This window comes from Equus asinus, chromosome 13, assembly GCF_041296235.1.
Source record: "Equus asinus isolate D_3611 breed Donkey chromosome 13, EquAss-T2T_v2, whole genome shotgun sequence".
Lineage (NCBI taxonomy): Eukaryota > Metazoa > Chordata > Mammalia > Perissodactyla > Equidae > Equus > Equus asinus.
In genome coordinates, this window is record NC_091802.1 from 5,122,483 (window position 1) to 5,140,883 (window position 18,401).

Genomic DNA, 18,401 nt, shown 5'->3' on the forward strand with positions numbered 1-18,401 from the left:
CCCTTAGCTGAAGCGGGTGGGTGGAGCAGAGGCTCGGGGACCACAAATCTCTCACCACTCCCAGAGACGCCTTTTGGCACACGACCTTTTGGCCATGCAGACTGAGAAAAATGAAACACAGTACAAAGCACACCATTTATTTTAGCCAGGTAGCCAGGTGTCAAAATGAAACTGGAATCCACTGAGTTTTTGGAACACAAAGAACACACTATGTAAAGAAAGTTTCTTAGTATTTAATAGAAACAAAAATATTATTATTAAAGTTTAATGAATCACGTATGTAACTAGGAAGTGAATTTATTATTAGAACATATGGTAGGAATGTTTTCTGTTAAATTATTTCAGGCCCTTTTTTCTGGAATACAAAACCAAATACAGGAAACTATTAGGTGGTTCAAAATGTTTCTGATATTAAACTTTTAAACTTTTTAAAGTGCTCTAATTATGAGTTTTACAATGATTTAAGCAGAATTCATATGTTTCAAGATAAACCACGAGCTCTTCTTTCATTTAGTATCAGTCTTGGAGCTCTTATTTCTATGGATCATGCTGCATATAATTTATCGTCTCTTTTCTTAAGAACCTTACACTGTTGGCCATGTCACTCTCAGGTGATGTTATCCAGTCAAGGGCACCATGTTTTCCCAGGCTGCAGCAATTAACCTTTCCTTCTCATGGTATCTTCTTTGAGCAACAAATATTTATGAGCCAGACAGTGTCCTACATAGTGTGACAAGCAGAAAGAAGTATAGAATGTAGTTTTTGTTCCCAGGAAGCTTATACTTGTGGAGAAGAGATGCATACATATGAAAAGCTCATGAGCAATTGGTAACAATAGAAAAATTACAAATTGTGGTTGCCAAATGACAAATACAGGAAGTGTTTATGGGCTTTGGGAGACGATGTGAACATTCCAGGTGGGACAACATCTTGAACAAAGCCTTGCGAGCTAGACAATCAGAGGTTGAGTTGAGGTCTGTAAAGAGACCAGTTTGGCGGGGATGCTGTGTGTCCTAGAGAGAAGCTTGCAAAGGTAGCTGGAGCCAGACTGTAGAAGATATTGATGGGAAGGTATCCACTGGGCAGTCAGAAGTCGTTCTAAAGGCCTTTTAGGAGACTGATGTGATGGAGTCCCTTTGTTCAACAAATTTTTCTTTACTACTGTATGAGTTTGCAAGGGCTGCTATAACAAAGCACTACAGACCAGGGGCTTAAGCAGCAGAAACTTATTGTCTCGCAGTTCTGGAAGCTAGAAGCCTGAGACCCAAGTGTCGCAGGGTTGTTTCTTCCTGAGGCCTCTCTCCTTGGCTTACAGATGACTGTCTTCTCCCTGTGTCCTCACATGGTCTTCCCTCTGTTTGTGTCTGTGTCCTGATCTCCTCTTCTCATAAGGACACCAGTCATATTGGATTAGGACCTACCCTAATGACCTCATTTTAACTTAATTCCTTCTTTATAGGCACTGTCTCCAAATACAGCCACATTCTGAGGTATTAGAGGTTAGGATTCAACAGATGAATGGTAGGAGTACAGAGGAAAGGATAGAATTCAGCCCATAATAGCTACATTTAAGGTACAGTGCTAGGCACTTGGCATTATTCACATGAATGACACTTGGACCCTGCCATCTTGTATCTTAGAGGAGACAAGACATGTACCTACAAAATGATATGTTCCATCAGAAAGAACCTCTTGGAGCTACAGATAAAATGTTCAGTTTGTTTAGCAGAAGGAGCAGTTATTTCCAATGGTGAGAGAGAGAGCAGGGGGCCCCTGAGGGTGGCCTTGGTGATAGGAACAGTGTAATGATTTTCAGCAGGTGGTTGAAAGCTTGGGAGAGAGGTCAAAGCTTGAGTGACAGATTTAAGAGTTCCTGGTTTACACAAGCACTGAATCCGTGTGATTACATGAGAGCTCTGCAGGGGAGAAAGGATGTCGCAGAGAAGTGGTCCGAGAACAAAACTTTGCGCTGGAAGTGATGAGGAGTAGTTAGAGAGAAAGGCGAGGGGTTAGGAGAGTGGTTGGCCAGAGAAACTAAGCAGAGAAAGTAAGGCGAGGGTTTCAAGGAGAGGGATATCGGGGAGAGGTCTCATCGTTGGCTTTGAGAGCGCAGTTTCATGAGGGCAGCTAGGGCCAGAGACAGAATACAGGGGCCACTGTGAGATTAGGAGGGCGGGCAGTGGAGGGAGTGAGCAAGGCCACTGTTGAATACATTTGGCCGTGAGTGTGAGGAGAGGGTGGGAGGGCGCCAGCTGGAGAGTACCCCGTTGGGATGGGATGGGAGAGTGGCGGTAAAGACAGGAGGTTTTAGAAGAATTTGGGCGATAATTGGGTGTGTCTCCAGGCCACAGGAAAGGGGCTGGGGAAGAGGGAGAGCGATGGGGGACCTGCAGAGAAATGGGAGTCCAGAGGTCAAGGTGCAGGAGAAGGAAGGGTTTTCAGGGCATGGCAGGGGGCCTCAGTTTACAGAGGAGGAACCAGCGAGGGATCCAGGTTTATGCAATTTGGGGGACCCCCTGTAAGAAACAAGCATGTAAAATCAGTCCTACAAGCCTGCCAGTGCTCCTTCCTTGCATGTGAGATACCCTGATGCTTGAACTGATTAGCTTCAAGGCAAATCCTCCACTAGCAGAAAAACAGCTCTACGAGATTAATAAGGAGAGACAGTGGGAAGATAAAGAGGCAGGGCAGACTGATGTGAGGAGGGAAGTTAGGGCCACTCAAACCTCATGGCCTCGCTTTTCTCAGAGTTACACACAAATGTGTACGGGTAAATACTTAACCACAGGTGATCTGGGGCGGGGGCGGTGAGTGCTCTGATTTGTAGCATTTGCCCATTTCTGGGGTGTAAATACTCGCACCCTGGCTGATTTCAGCTGGAGTTGAGAAGAGATGCACACAGTCAGCTCTCCAGGGCAGCAGCACACGGCAGATTCCCAGGCTGGGCTGGGAAGGAGCAAGGCTCGGAGAATCACCTCCCCATCCGAGAGGCTGAGGCGGGTGCCAGGTGCCAAAGGGACAGGCAAGAGGCGGGAAGCAGGCTGTTGAGGGCACAATGCCAAAGCCTCGGGCATTTGCTTCTGTTCATACAGATTCTGCAGGAGATTTTCCAGACTGAAATGACCATAGAATCCATCAAGAAGGCCATCAAGGACAAGTCTGCCTTCCTGAAGGTGGCTCAGACCAGACTAGACGAGCGGACGAGGAGACCGAATGTAGAGCTCTGCCGAGACATGGCTCAGTTACGGTGAGGAGGCGGGAGTGCGCCCTTTGCAGGAGGGGCCGGCTCCGGGCCCGGGACAACCCACCAGCCCCACTGCGGCTCTGAGCTCTTCATAAAAAGGCACTTTCTGCCAACACACCGGTAATATGGAGGAGCATGGTAATGCTCATCGCGTAGGTGCGTTGCGGGGCTATTGGTTAATGGGTGTGGAGTTTCAGTTGGGGATGGTAACCACTCTTGAGACAGATGCTGGTGATTGCGCAACATCGTGAGTGTACTGAATGCTGTGAACTGTACACTTAAAAATAGTTGAGATGGTAAATTTTGTGTTATGTATATTTTACCACGATTTTTAAAAAAAGGAAATGATATCAGCAAGTGTTAATAAACATTAAGCCTCATTGAGTGGGGCCAAGGTGGCCTTTGGGTTCCTCAGCACTTCCCTGGAGTCTTTGCAGTTTCCAGAGTACCCCTCTTACAGGCAGTAGAGCGCGCTGGCTTGCTGTGTATTTCTCAGGGCCGGGGGTGCACATCAGAAAAGGGACTTGTGGTACTGATTCCACTGATCCCGGTCTATTTGCTCTCACCCATTTGTTCTATTGGCCTCTTTGGGCGGTTAATATCTGCTCTCTCGTCAAGACCGTCTTCGTGATCCCCTAAAACCCATGCTGATCTCATTTAGGCTCATTTCAGTTTGCTCTGTGCTCAGTGGAAATTGAAAACAGCTGGTCTTCATCAAGCACGTTGCCCACATATACATGGCAGGAGGAATCCGCTGCCACAGTTTATCTACTAAACACTGGGTGTATTTTATTATTATTATTTAACTTTGAAGATTCCTTTTAGGATGAGCTTGTAAGGAACTGGCCAAGATTCCACCCCCCACCCCCTCTGGCTTTGTTTCCAATTTCCCGATACCTGCCTCTGCCTTTCTGGATTTCATCACTGCTGTTCTTAGTCATGAAACGCTCTGCGCAGAAGGAAATTAAATTTATGGAAACTGGAGGAACAAAGGGCAGCACTTGAACTCCAAAGTCCTTTCTGGTGCAGTGGGGATGCCACGAGCCTTGTCTTCTCCCTGTCCTGTGATAGAATTCCCTTGTCATCATGAAGGATTTATCTGAGGGATAGACTGACTTCCAGCTCCACCGGAAAAGCCAGTGGTGGGTCGAGGCTGAGGATTTCCCGGAGGGAAAGAAAGGGTGATCTTTGTGAGGCCAAAAGTAATGAAAATGATAGTGATGGTGCTAATAATAATAATAGCTGCTCCCATTTACTGATCTTACTCTGTGCTGGGCACTGTCCTGAGCACTTCATACTACCTCATTCATTATCTGCATTTTACAAATGAGGAAACGGAGGCAGCAGTAGGGTGAGTGGCCTGGCCCAGCTGGCACCTGGAGGCGGGAAGGAGAGCCACAGTTTGAACCCTTGCCTGTCCCACTGCAGAGCTCTATCCACTACACCCACTGTTTGCTTCAGCTTCTCCTGTCTTCCACATTGTGCTTTCTCCATCCCCCTGTCAGGTACCTGATCTCACCTGACCTTCTCAATGCCCATGTGGGATGCGTTAGCAAGGCAGGTGCTGTATCTTCATCTCTCTCTCAGAGGACAACCTGAGGGTCACAGAGGAGATGTTACTGCAAAACACCCTACAAGTATAGCATGATTCTTGTCTGTGTTGGATGCTAAGAAGCATGCTTTAGAATAGAATTTATGCAAATACCCTTCATCTCTGTTCTTAGCTGCATTTCTCCTGGTAGAGGCCATTGGCAGCTAGGAATTCACCCGAGCTACATGCTGCTCAAAATGGGTTCCATAGAAACCCTACTGATATACAGTCCATAATTTGGGATAAGCTGCTCTCTGCCCCAGAGGCTAGGCGGGCCCCCAGACAACCTGTCTGCAGTGTCTCTTTGCTGCACAAGAGCCTGGTAGTGAGAGCACGCCCATTTGGCCAGTTAGGATTAGGTCACGAATCGTGGCTTTATTCAAATATTATTAGGAGAAGCCGAGCTGAAGTTTCATTCTCTGAAAATTTCTGCAGAGTCATCGAAAGTAGAGATGGGGATAAATAAATTGTTCAGACTGCCATTAGACAAACACAGGGTTGCTTTTTAGAAGGGTTTTGAGTAGTGGTCTAATTTGACTTTGGAGTTCTCAAACAATGAGGCATTCACGGCTGCTTCTGAGAAGCTGAATGGTTTTTACTCTTCTCTCCCCCTTCACAGCTCAATAGAATTGGCTTTTCCTTTGCTTCCTGTTCACTCTGTGGTATGTCTATTTCCTCTGCTCCTTTAATTGACTTTAGGACAAAACCTGCTTTTGTTTCTGTAAAGATTTCTTGCTAAAATATCATTGCCAAAAATACGGTCCTGGAGTAACAACAGCGGAATGTAGGATTATTGCTGGGGGAGGGGATTATGTTCCTTCTTAACTGATCATTCTGAAAGCAACCCTGTGGCTATCGAGATTAAGAAAAAATTAAAGACCATAAACTCAGGGGCGTGAGGACTAAGAAAAATTGCTGTTTTCGTTTCAAGACTTTTATTTTCATTTAACATTTTCTAAACGGGTTCTTTGAAAAGTAATTCTAAACATTCTTGGCATCTTTGGTGGCAGGCCAGCCCAGGCTCTGCTGTACTTAAATAATCTGGATACGTTTTTTAAAAACTACGGTAGCCTTATTTGTATTTGCATGCAAAATGTTTTTCAGTTCTGTAATTCCCCAAAAATGAATGGTTTCAGCAGAACAGCTCTCTGTGATCTGCCAAGAACAAGGAAGCCGAGAGTGAAATGTGGCCTTGAAAGATGATGAAAAATGTATTTCTAATGGCGAAAGTTGAGAGAAGTGTACGTCTCCTGGCTGTGTTCACACGGCAGCAGAAAAACAACTGGACATTAACCGCCTGCATTCTGTGTGTCTTGAATTCCCTTTTTTAGTTAAACATTGATATTCTAACACCTATGTATTTTCAAAAGTTCCCTCAGAGATCAATTTCCCACTAGACTAGTATTTGGCTGCGAGGAGTAAAGCCTCATCTGTCATCCTGCTCCATCTCCTACCTTGGGGTTCAGGGTTCCTTTTGAAGCCAGTGGACGCGGCCCAGGGAGGGCGGGAGACGAGAGGCAGGCCCCACTCGGCTATAAACAAACCGCTGTCGTAAATCCCAACGCCAGCCAACGGCAGCAGTCTCTCCGAAGGTCTGTTTCTTTGCTCGTGATATTTTATACCCTGGGATCTTCAAAAGAGACTTTCTTTTTAATCCAACTTGATCTAAACAACAACAAAAATATGCTTTTAGATCAGATCTCAGATTTTGTGTTTACCAAGCCGATACCAAAAGAAACTTTGGCACTAAAGTTTCAATGCCTTCTCTCCTCAATGAAAGTAAGAAAACAGTACAGGTTCTAAGATGAAAGGAGATGGTCTGGATATGTTTTCATGGCTTGTTGTTGTTTCTTCTTCTTTTTTATTTTTTGTGAGGAAGATTGGCCCTGAGCTAACATCTGTGCCAGTCTTCCTCTATTTTGTATATGGGATGCTGCCACAGCATGGCTTGATGAGCAGTGCTAGGTCTGTGCCTGGGATCTAAACCTGTGAACCCTGGGCCGCCAAAGTGGAGTATGTGAACTTAACCACTATCACCAGGCTGGCCCCTTGTTGTTGCTTCTGTGAGCCTTTTTGGGGGCCCTTTGGGGTGCCCTCCCCTTCTCGGGCTGGCTGCAGGTGACTAGGAAGCCGAGCCTCCAGTCTCCCTCCAGTCTATGCTTCCTCTACATCAGCTGGGCTCTGGTTCCTGTTCTTGGAAGCCCCTGTGGACTTGGACCTCTGGGCAGCTCCCTGCCTCCCATGGCCACCTCCTTCACCTACGACGTGGAAGTTTGGTCTCGAGCAACAAGTAGTTTTTGCATGTCTGTCGACTATAGGAGGGGCTGTGGATGCAGCCGAGAGCAAGGCTGGCTCAGGTGGATGGTGCTTTTGCGGAGTTGATGGCCTGCAGGGCACATGTAGTCAACAGGCAATGACAAACACCCTGATGGCTGCAGAAGGGTTGGGTTCTTGAAACACATGACATCGGGCAGCGGTTAAGGGAGGAACTTCTCAAAGAAGTGTCTGTCCGCCTGGGCTTTGAAGATGGCATGAGTTAGCAGGATGAAGAGCCCAGTAAGGGCCTTCTGGTTGAAGGGATGGGAAGGGTAAAGGCCCTGAGGTGAGACACAGAGCAAGCGCATTGGAGAACACACCTGCAGAGCAGGAGGGAAGGCTGCAGCGGGCGTGATGAGGCTCTGTGGGAGACAGGAATAACAGGATTTTACGATCGATCGAAGGGCGTGGGGGCAGGAAGAAGAGAGCGGAGTCAAGATGATCAGAAGGTTTTTGGTTTCAGCATCTGCAAGGATGACATCACCATTGCTTTGAGATGGGACCTGCAGGCGGCCTGGGCTGCCAGTGATGCATCTGCTCTGTACCCCACTTGAGCCTGTGTCAGCCACAGACTAGCATATTCCCCAGTGAGCGTGTCCCCAAAAAGTGAGCATGGCGGAGCGGTCGGAGGGAGCTCCCAGACCATCATCAGCTGATTTCTGTGCTGTCCCTCGAGGTGTGACGTTCGCCCCGTTGTGGGGTTGGTCTCTAAAGGTCAAAGAGAGTTCAAGTCCCTCTAAACTCTGCTTCCTTTTTGGAAAGTATTTGTGTTCTTTCTGGCTTTAAGCATAGTATCTGTTTCTGATAGAAAAAAATCAGAAAATGAAATAAAAAATAAAACCCATCCTCAATTCTTCGTGCCATCGAGGGATAACCAATGTTAGCATTTTGTTGTATTTGCCACCAGGTACATTTACAAAATTGTCATCATGCTGTATATAGGATTTTAAATCCTTTTTCAACCAACACTGTATTGTGAGTTTTTTTTCCCTATGGGAAATACAAGTTCTTTTCTAAAAAGCATTGCTTGCGTGGCATTCCATCACCTGGCTATAGCATCCATCACCATTAGGCGTTACTGTTGTTTCCTCTTGTTCTCTCACAACATTACTCAATATAAATAACACTTTATACTTTTATATCAAACTTTTCACCTTGCTTATTTTTTTCCTAAAAGTTTGTTAAATTTCACAAGTAAGATAGGGCTACATTCTGATTTTGAAGTGAATTCAAGTAATACAGATCTACATGGAGTACAAAATGCCAGTCCCCTTTCCTGCCCTCTCCTCCCCGCCCCCAACCCAAACAACAGCTGCTAATTTGGAGCATCTCCGTAAAAACAGTAACTATTTGTCCCTTAGTAAAACGAGAGTATGGAGGGTTTTGAGTAGAAAAATTATTGCTTTGGTGCCATCTTAGTATTCCCTGAGAGCCCACTTTGTGCTGGCACTATTCTGGCCCCTGTGGTAGGGTCGCCAGCTTTTGCAAGTTGAAACATTGGATGGACAGTTAAATTTGCATTTCAGATAAATAATGAATACTTGTTTAGTATAAGTATATCCCAAATATTACATGGAACACTTACATTAAAAATACTTACGCTAAGTAAAAATATTTATACTGAACATTATTCAGCCTTAAAAAGGAAGGGAATGCTGACACATGCTACCACATAGATGAACCTTGAGGGCATTATACCGAGTGAAATAAGCCAGACACAAAAGGACAAATACTGCATGATTCCACTTACATGAGACACTTAGAGTCGTCAAATTTATAAAGACAGAAAGTAGAAGGTGGGGGGCCAGGGGCTGCGGGAAGGGGGGCTTGTTTAATGGGGACAGTGTCAGTTTTGCAAGATGAAAAGAGTTCTGTGGATGGTGGAGATGGTTGCACAACAATGCAAATGCAGGTGATGTCACTGAACTGGACCCTTAAAAATGGTTAAGATGGTGAATTCTGTGTTGTTGTGTATATTTTACCACAATTTTAAAAAGCACTTGTACTAAAAAAATTACTCATTTATCAGAAATTCAAATTTAACTGGGCATCCTGTGTGTTATCTGGCAAGCCTGCACTTGGGGACTATAAACAGAAATGAGATGGTCTTCCCCAAAGGGGTCCGGGAGCTGAAGTCAACTTCCCGGGTCTCTGCTTCTGCCCTTTCCTCACAGAGCGCTGAGAGCGTGGAGGCAGGAAATGGGACCCAGGTCCTTATTACGGCCCCTGAGGCTCCTTATTTCCTTCTTAGCTTCCTGGATAAGTGTGCGAGGCATATAAACCTATGTGGGCGGTGTGCCCGTAGGGAGGGCAGTTCATCAGTGCCCTGGGCTCAGTGTCCTTGTCTGTAAAACAAGGAAGCTGGGCTTGATGACCTCACATTTGTTTTCCAGTTGACAAGTTCTGTGAAGCTGTAAAATTGCCTTGGTATAATGACTGTAACACGGTCTGGCTATTTTTCTAGGATCACGAAACCCTTTTCTCTCTCTAGGGACAGCCACATCCCTATTTGTTCACTGCCACTGTTCTCTTTATATTACCGTATACTTTAATTCATTTCATGCACCTCCAGTCCGCTGATAAATGAACCCCCAAATAAAGAAAACCTTAACTTTGAATCACTGGTTAAAATTTGATGAATTTGGAGTTGAGTTTTCAACCAACTGGAGGCAGGCAGGAAAGCAGCATAGTAATTAAAAGCAGCTGATGGGTAGTTCCATGCAAAACTGTAAGGAGAGTTACCTAAACTCCTTGTACCTCAGTTTCCTCATCTGTAAAATGGGGATAATCATCGTCTCTACTTCATGGGGTTGTCATGAGGATTAAATTGTCTGATCATGTAAAGTGCTTAGGACGGCACAAGTATGGCATGGCACCATGGACAAGTATTACTTCCTTTGCAACTCTGCAACATGAAGTAGTTTGACGGTCTTGTGACGTGCATGCTGCTGGGGGCTCCAGGTGCGCCCAGTGCAGCGGCCACACCTCCAATAGGAATTCAGTGACCACGCCCGCCCTCATTCAGCCGATAGCCTCGGGAGTGTGACCTCTGCTAACGGAACCGGTGCTTCTTCCCTCACGCAGCCTTGTTAACGAGGTGTACGAGGTGGACGACACCATCCAGACCCTGCAGCAGCGCCTGAAGGACGCGGAGGACACCCTGCAGTCGCTGGTCCACACCAAAGCCACCCTGGAGCATGAGCTGGCCGTCAAAGCGAATTCCCTGTACATCGACCAGGAAAAATGCATGAGCATGCGCAAGAGCTTCCCCAACACCCTCCGGCTGGTGGGCTTCTGTTAGGGGCCCCGCCAGGAGCGGTGTTGTTACTCCTCCGGAAAGGCCGAGCCGGAGCCCTGAGTGCTGATATAGCCACTATTAAAGGACTGTGTTGATAGAAATGTCCCGATCTCCTGTCTTGGAAAGCCTTTTGTTTGTGTCCAAGCCTTAATTCTCTACTATTTGCTAGGCTTCTAGGCTACTGGAAGAATTAAAGAAATATAATCAATCTAATAGGGAAGGTGAAAAAGATTGTTTGCGTTATGCTCTGTGTAGCGTGATTGGGCTGGACAGGAGAAACTGATCTCTGAGGCGGTGGGGCAGGAGTCACAGCAGGGTGTGCTTTGAGCTCTGCCTCAAAAGAAGCACGGAGAAGGAGAGAGGCCTCTGGTTCTGTGGCAGTTGGTGTGGTGTGAGCAAAAAGACAGGTGGACAAGTATGGAGCGCACTTGGAACAGTGGTAAGTAGACCAGCTTGACCGTGACTCCTAGGGGGGAATAGGAAGAAGTACACTGAGTGAGATGCCTGGAGAATGGGGGGCCTTCAGCTCCAGGAGTGGGAGTCAGGGGAGCTGGTGGGCATCTCTGAGCAAGGACATGGGCTTATGGAAGCAATGGCTGAGCAATGAAAACTTGAATTGGACAGAGGGCGGTGGAAACAAAGAAAGGGGAAGTGCAAAAACATAGAACAAGCCAGCAGGACTGGTAACTCCTCACCTGTGGGCGGAGTGCCGAGGGGTTCCGGCGAGTGGAGGCGCTGACCCCAAATGGGCTGAGAAATGGGACATTGCCTAAATTCTAGGAGGGCCTAGGGTATCTCAGGGGTTATTTTTTTTTAATAACTTTTTCTTTATTACAAACAAAAAATATTTGCATGACACATAGTTTGGAAAATAGAGAAAATACACACATACAACTCATGGAAAGCCCATTACCATATTACCATAACGCCCAGAAATAATCGCTGAGGTCTGTCAACATTTTACTGTGTATGCTTTCAATCCTTTTGCCGTGACTGTATGCGTGTATGTCTATTTATATAAATAGGTAATATGTAATGTTTATATTTATTTACCAATATTTAATGTGTTTATATTTGAATGCGTCATTAATATATTTGGGACCACACTGCTGGTTTGTAATCTCCCTTGTTCAGGTATTACAAATGGATTTCCATGTCATCAACTTTTTATCCACAACGCCCTTTTTTAAAACCTTCCCTTTCTATCTCTAAAAACAGTAAATATTGCTTGTGGAAATTTCAGAAAATCCAGACAGACAAAAGAAGAAAATAAAAATCTTCCATATTTCTAGACTAACCAGATATTTTGCTATATGTAGATTTTATTTCTCTATTTATGTATTTTCCTTTCAAAAGTAGAATTATTCTGAAAAAGTAGCCAGCACTCATAAATCACTTACTATGTGTCAGATACCATTCTCAGTGCCTTGATCACCTCAACTCATTTATACTTTTTCCATTTGATAGTACGCACACTTTCCATGTCGTTAAACATCTTTTCACAACTTCGTTTTTTTTAAGGCTTTTTTGATGAGGCAGATTGGCCCTGAGCTAACATCTGTTGCCAATCTGCCTCTTTTTTTTTTTTTCCTCCCCAAAGCCCTAGTATATAGTTGTATATTCCAGTTGTAGGTCATTCTGGTTCTTCTATGTGGGATGCCACCACAGCATGGCTTGATGAGCGGTGTGAAGGTCAATGCCCAGGATCCAAACCAGCGAACCTCGGGCTGCTGAAGCGGAGCGTGTGAACTTAACCACTTGGCCACAGGGCCAGCCCCTCAAAATGTCATTTTAATGGCTTTGTATATTCCATTGTATTGAGGTTTTAGAATGTTCTATAGCCATTTCCCATTACTGGATATTTATATTGTGCCTTACTCTTCTCTGTCGTAAACAATGTAGCTGTGATTTAATCTTGTTAGCTACATGTTTGCAAACGTCTTTAATATTTTACTTAAGATAAGTTCCTGGATATGGAATCGTTAGATCAGAACTTACGCACATTTTTAAAAGGGCATTTACAATGTGTTGTCAAATCGCCCACCTGAAAATTTGTTACTCTCACTCCCGCCAACAGCCTGTGAGAAGGCCTGTCTTTCTGCACCTCTGATTACCCTTTGTTATCTTTGTTTTACTCTTTAATAGCATAAAAATGTCTTCCTGCTTTAACATCTTGTTCTTTGGGAACTGGTGATGGGGAACGCTGTTCACCGGGCCCTTGGATTTCTTCCGTTAATTGCTTGTCCTTGTTATTTGCCTGTTTCCCCTGAGTGTTTACCTTTTTCTCATTTATTTTGGAGTTCCCTGTATATCAATCATATGATACTTCCGTCATTTGCACTGAACCCATATTCTTCATATGCCACTTGCCTTTTCATTTTGTTTATGGTTTTCAATGTACGGAGGGTGCAGTGTATAAATGTTTCCTTTATGATTTATGCCTTTGGAGTTACACCAGGAAAGCTCTTGCTCATCCCAAGATTATTTACTTATAATTTCTCCTAATTCCTTTAAAGATTTCTTAGCTCACATTTACCCATCTGTAATTTCATTTGATAGGATGTAAACAGCGTGCCGGCTTTGAATCCTTTCATCTAGAAGCTCTGAAAGGGAAGATGAGATTACTGGAGGGGAAGGTTTTCTCTCGCATTTCCCCCTGCTTGTGTGCGCCCCTCTACTATTAGCGCCTCCCTCCATATCCTTGCGTTCTCCTTGCTCTGCCCTAACCACTGTCCATTAACCCCAAACCCCATTTCTGCCTCTCTCTCTGTTCCTTAAAAGCTTTTTCAGACTTTGGTTAGTCAACTTCACAGAACATCTCAAAATGCTGGCAGAGCTGACATAAACATGATAAGCTTGGGCTCGGGCTATTTTTGTGGTCTCAGTATATCATTTTAGAGATCAAATTGTAGGTTTTGTCATTCTCCCTTTGCTTCTAATGGAAACAAAGATATATAAGTGCCACTAAAGCACTCAGCAATTAGAGCAATCAACTGTCGATAGTCATCATTTTTAGACAAAGTAAGAATAAACGTAAATTCCATGTCTCTTGATTGTTATAGGTTTTGGGGGAAATCTTACTGCCTTTTTCCATGAATTATAATTTTTTTATCTTTTTTGAGGAATGTGTGCTTGTGGAGTCCTTTTACTTAGACATATGTTCCCTGCATTACAACATTGTGATGGGAAGAAAAGGTAGTTAAGACATAGGAAGAGGCTAGTTTTCTTATTATTTTGGTAAACTGTGGGCAAGGCCAAATTCCGCAAATACACATTTGGTTTCTAGTCTAAAATGTTGGAGCTACTTCACGAGGGCAAATATCTAATGCTGAAATCCACGAGCAGCCAAGACTCACAAAGAGTGGTCCTGTTTAAGAATCACAGGACTGCAAATAGCAACACGTGATCCAGCTTGACATATTCAGGGCCAAGCTATGTTTAATATTATGCGGCTTTAAGAAGAGCTGCTGGAATGTCAAAGGCTTCCACCTACCCAAGCGTCATTCAGATTTAGAAATGTGTGTAACTGCCCCTAAATAGCCGAGCCTCCTATAATTTTAGTAATTTCCATTTTTGTCTCTGGAGAGTGTTGTCATAAACACCTCAACTGGCACTTTCGGGTCCTGAGTTCATGCCGGAAATAGCTGAGGTGGGGTCTGGTTTTAGGTTATAATTTTTGTTTTGCAGTGAATACAGGAATGGATTCCTTCCCTTTGTGTGCAGGGTGGACCCAAAGCACATAGAGTGAGGTGGGGTTACTGCTCATCTTTGTGCCCCAGTCTTCCCTTTCCGTCTCCACTCTTCCAGCCCTGGCCCTTACACTGTTCCCATCAGCACTGAACTCACCACTGACACGATTTCGAAGACCAGCCTTCTATGCAGAGCGCTCTGATGGTGTTTTCAGAACCCTGTATTCGTATTTGTGCATTCATGGGAAAAGGAGACAATATTTAAACTCTTCATCAGAGATGGAAAGTTTATTTCACCTTGAGGACCAGCTCTTGCCCTTGGTAGTGCTTATTTGCAGTGTTGAGAAGGATTCTGAGACCATGTCTGAGCTCAGACAGATAAGAATCTAGAGGTCCGATAGGGTAGTCTAATCTGCAGAGTCCAGGATGGAGCAGTGGCAGCACAAATACTGTCATCCCTGCTCTCAACAATTTGAATTCTCCCTCAGCTCACATCTGTATCTTTTAACATCATTCCCTTTTGTGATCTATAGCCCATTCCCTGAAGACCTTGCTGTTTGCTAATTTTGCTGGGAGCTCATAGGAGACCCTTTCTGCTGCCAAATTTTTCTTTTTGGTGAGGACCTTCTAAAGAGCTCACCATGACCCGAAAAGCAACTCTGGGGGCTTCATGGGAGAGTAAGGAGGGAGCCCCTTGGGGGCAGTAGCCGTTCACTGCTATTCTAAGTGGTATCCTATTGTGTATGGGAACCATAAGAATTACTTTACTTCTCAATGGCTTTCTTTTCTCCCTGGAAAGTGAAGTGATTTCATTGGACTAAGTTTCAAAGTTCTCATCTGGGGTGTTTGAGCCGTTCAGTCACTCAGACATAGGACACTTTCCCTACCTCCCTCAAATAGTGCTTTGCTTGCCCGAGAACCTGCTCTTTATGGAAACCTATGTATTTACTGATAACAAAAATCTATATGTGTATTGAGGGATATCCATTGACTTATTTATGACAAGCTGGTGGGTTTCACCTCCCAACCTTAGCCCACTCAGTGTGTGTAGCAAAGACAGAAGCTCTTTAAGAGAGATGAGGCCAAGCAACCAGAGAGGAAAATTATAAGCCAGAGCCACAGACATGACCCCAGAGGCACCCCTACCCCCCACCGCTGCACCACAGTCTGAAGATTGAGGCATTGACACTTTAAAATAGTGCTGTGTGGAGCAACCGACTTTCCTAGTTTACAACAATAGATGTAACAGACATTTCTCAGGGTCTTGAGGGGAAGTAACTGTGCCTCCAAGTATTCCCGTCCTTGCAAAATTTCACCCTCCCCCTCTTGCATGTGGGCTGACTCTCTGATCACCAGAACCAACAGAATACATTGTAACACTGTGCCAATTCCAGCCTTAAGAAGGCCTGGCAGCTTCTGCTTTTGTGCTCTTGAAAGCTAGCTGCCATGTAAGAAGTCTGACAGCCATGCTGTGAGGAAGCCCAAGCAGCTGTGTGGAGAGGCTCTTGTGGAAGAGAACCGAGGCCCCAGCCAACAGCCACAGATAAGCTCTCAGGCCAAGAGTGCACTGACTGGCAGCCATGTGAGACACTGGAATCTTTGCTCTCCTAGTGCCTCAGCCGACGCCATGTGAAACAGAACTGCCCATCGACCCATGGAATCATAAGAAATGATAAATTGTTGTCTGAAACTGCTAAGTTTTGGGATAATTTTTTATGCAACAATAGGCAACCAAAACAAGTTTTCACTGGCTTGTCGGACATCGAATACCTGGAGAAGGGAATCTAATGTTGGTTGAGTGCTTACTGTGTTCCCATCGTATAATATGACAATCTCATGAGATAGTTAGAGTTGCTAGTTGCACATGGGAGACGGAGACTCAGAGAGTTTAGGTGACCCCACAGCGGCTGAGCAACTAGCTGATTACTCAGATAGAACATGGGAGACAGAGTGAGTGTTCAGCCTCCTTAGCTGACACTAGGATCTGAGCTCCTAACCACCGTTTTGTACTTTAATTGGTCTCCAAGAGGCTATGCCAAGCAGTGGTTCTCCTTCTCAGCAACAATAACAAAAATGTGTAAAATGATTGCATGGATGGATTTAGAATTGAGCCCAGATGTGTTTAAAAAATTTTTAATTTTGGAAAATTTGTGTAAAATTAGAGCATGAGTGGGATCTAACTTCGAGGTCATTGATCACATCTTGAGGGTGATGCATCTAATGATAATGTTAGTCAACCTTTGCTGAGCAGAGGAACTTTACATATGTTATGTCATCATCACAGCTATTCTCTAAGGTGCACACATTTCATTATTTACATTCAAAAAAGGAGGAAATTGAGACTTAGAGAAGTAAAATAATCCAAAGTCAAACCGTTAGTCAGTTGCAGAGTCAGAGAGGTTTGCTTCCAGACTTTCATTGTTACTACATTGCCTCTTTCTAAGCTGTTTAGAATGAATTGGCCATTCTCAAAAGTTGCGTTTTCTTTTAAAGAAAATTATTTTAAAACCGTGTTAGTTTTCCCAACAGACATTCGTGAGGATACACTATTTTGAACAATCAATATCATCAACACAATAAATTAATTTTACCATAGTAACACGAAGTCCTAGCTCTAGATGTCTTTGATTCCATCTTTAAGTAGAATTTAAGGATAATATCTGAGTGTATACTCTGTTTTGTCAGATAGAAGAAAAAATCTCCCACAATTCAATAAAAGGCTCTCAATTCTAGAAATCAAATAATTGTTCCTCATTCAAACTCTTCTAGCACCCTTTTGGCCACACCCATTGATACTGATAGATTTCAGGATTGCTTTCCACATGCCTGGTTTCTCCTAAGGAGCATTCAGTCCCAAATGGGAAGTGATTGTGTTTAGTGAACACTTACACCAGCATTTTGGCTCAAGTTAATTAAAACAGATTCTTTCCCGTATATGTGCATTTTGGATTATCATCTGAGCTAAAGTTATAGCCACAGAAATAGCTAACTTCCTCTAGAGAGAAAAGACAATTTAAAACTGGGTCCCTCCCTTTCTTACCTTGATTTGGATTCTCTTAATCTCATCTTGCCATTTTTAAGACCCTTAACTCACAACATATTTCTTTGCTCATATAGAGCTCAGGATACACAAGAATGTATTAATAAAATGAGTACTAAGCATTGTGGAGTAGCAGTGTTAGGAATGTAGAAAGGAGTCTAATTATGAAATATAGAGACAAGGAGTCGATGAAAAGCCCAAATCTACAGACACAGAGTTATCTAATGAGAATTTTAAGAGTCGTTTGAATTCTGTTTGGTTGGTACTCAGGATGAGTGAGTACCTTCGTAAAGGATAGAAATTTTGAGGTGTATTTATTGTTCAACCTTCAAGAAGAAGAGGATACTGTTTTCTCTTACGGAGGGGAAAGCTCACAGGCTCAGGGATGAAACAGAAAGATCCACTGGTGGTGAAATAATGACCATCTCTATTGGTCAGCTTCATGATAAGGGAAGCTCCTCTAGCAAGATTAGACAAAAGGGATTGAGGGTACTAAATGGTTTCTAGGGCCACTGGTTAAGCTGAGGAAACAGTGGTTGGCTAACCTTCCTGAGTAACTTCCAAACCACGTTGCTAAACTAGGCCACCAAAGAAGATGCTTTTATCAGGACCGGGAAATTTCCCATTGAGTTGAGAAGCCACTATACTGCTATCAGATCCAGAACTATTTCTATTGGGATCAGAAAGCAACCTCTGCTAAATCAGGAAATGGTAAACACAGCTGCCAATTCCAGGAGCACGACTCCTGTCATCCATAGAAGCAGAATTCACACCTCGCATCCTTCCTCTTCCCGCATAAGTGAGTTCCAAAGTCAAGCCTCATACAAGTACGACCTGACTAGTAAAACCCAAATCACACCCAAAACCTGAGCTGCAAGAAGCCTGGGAAATGTAGTGTTTTTAAAGCTTTTGGCTTCCAGAGTATAGTAGGGCATATTTAGGGCATAGCACAGAAGGTTTGAGTAGGTACTGAGGGAGCCAAATCACCATCCCAACTAGGATTGTGCAAAGATGGCACTTGGGTGAGACATTGTTTGGTCTGAAGCAACTCACTATGATTAAGAGTTTGGACTTATTTTTGAAGAGAGATCACATTCAAAAATTAAAAATTTTACATTCATTCAAAATTTATAATGGTTTTGAATGAATGCACTTGTTTAAAAAGATTATCAGGCCTGTTACTTAAAAAGGAAGCCACTTGCTGAAGGCAAAATTACACATAC

At 44.0% G+C, this 18,401-nt stretch overlaps 1 protein-coding gene across 3 annotated transcripts in view; it reads left to right on the forward strand.

The window, feature by feature from the left end:
• The window catches only part of TEKT3 (tektin 3), a 42,403-nt gene extending 30,660 nt beyond the window's left edge, over positions 1-11,743 (forward strand). For 2 of the 3 annotated variants that reach the window (XM_014864190.3, XM_014864191.3), the window contains 2 exons: positions 3,093-3,247; positions 10,236-10,587. In XM_014864190.3, coding sequence (XP_014719676.2) covers positions 3,093-3,247; positions 10,236-10,452 — 372 coding nt within the window. In that variant the 3' untranslated portion in view covers positions 10,453-10,587. Of the gene's footprint in view, positions 1-3,092; positions 3,248-10,235 lie in introns of all 3 variants that reach the window. The other variant, XM_014864192.3, reaches the window with a different exon arrangement.
• Positions 11,744-18,401: the final 6,658 nt, after the last annotated feature.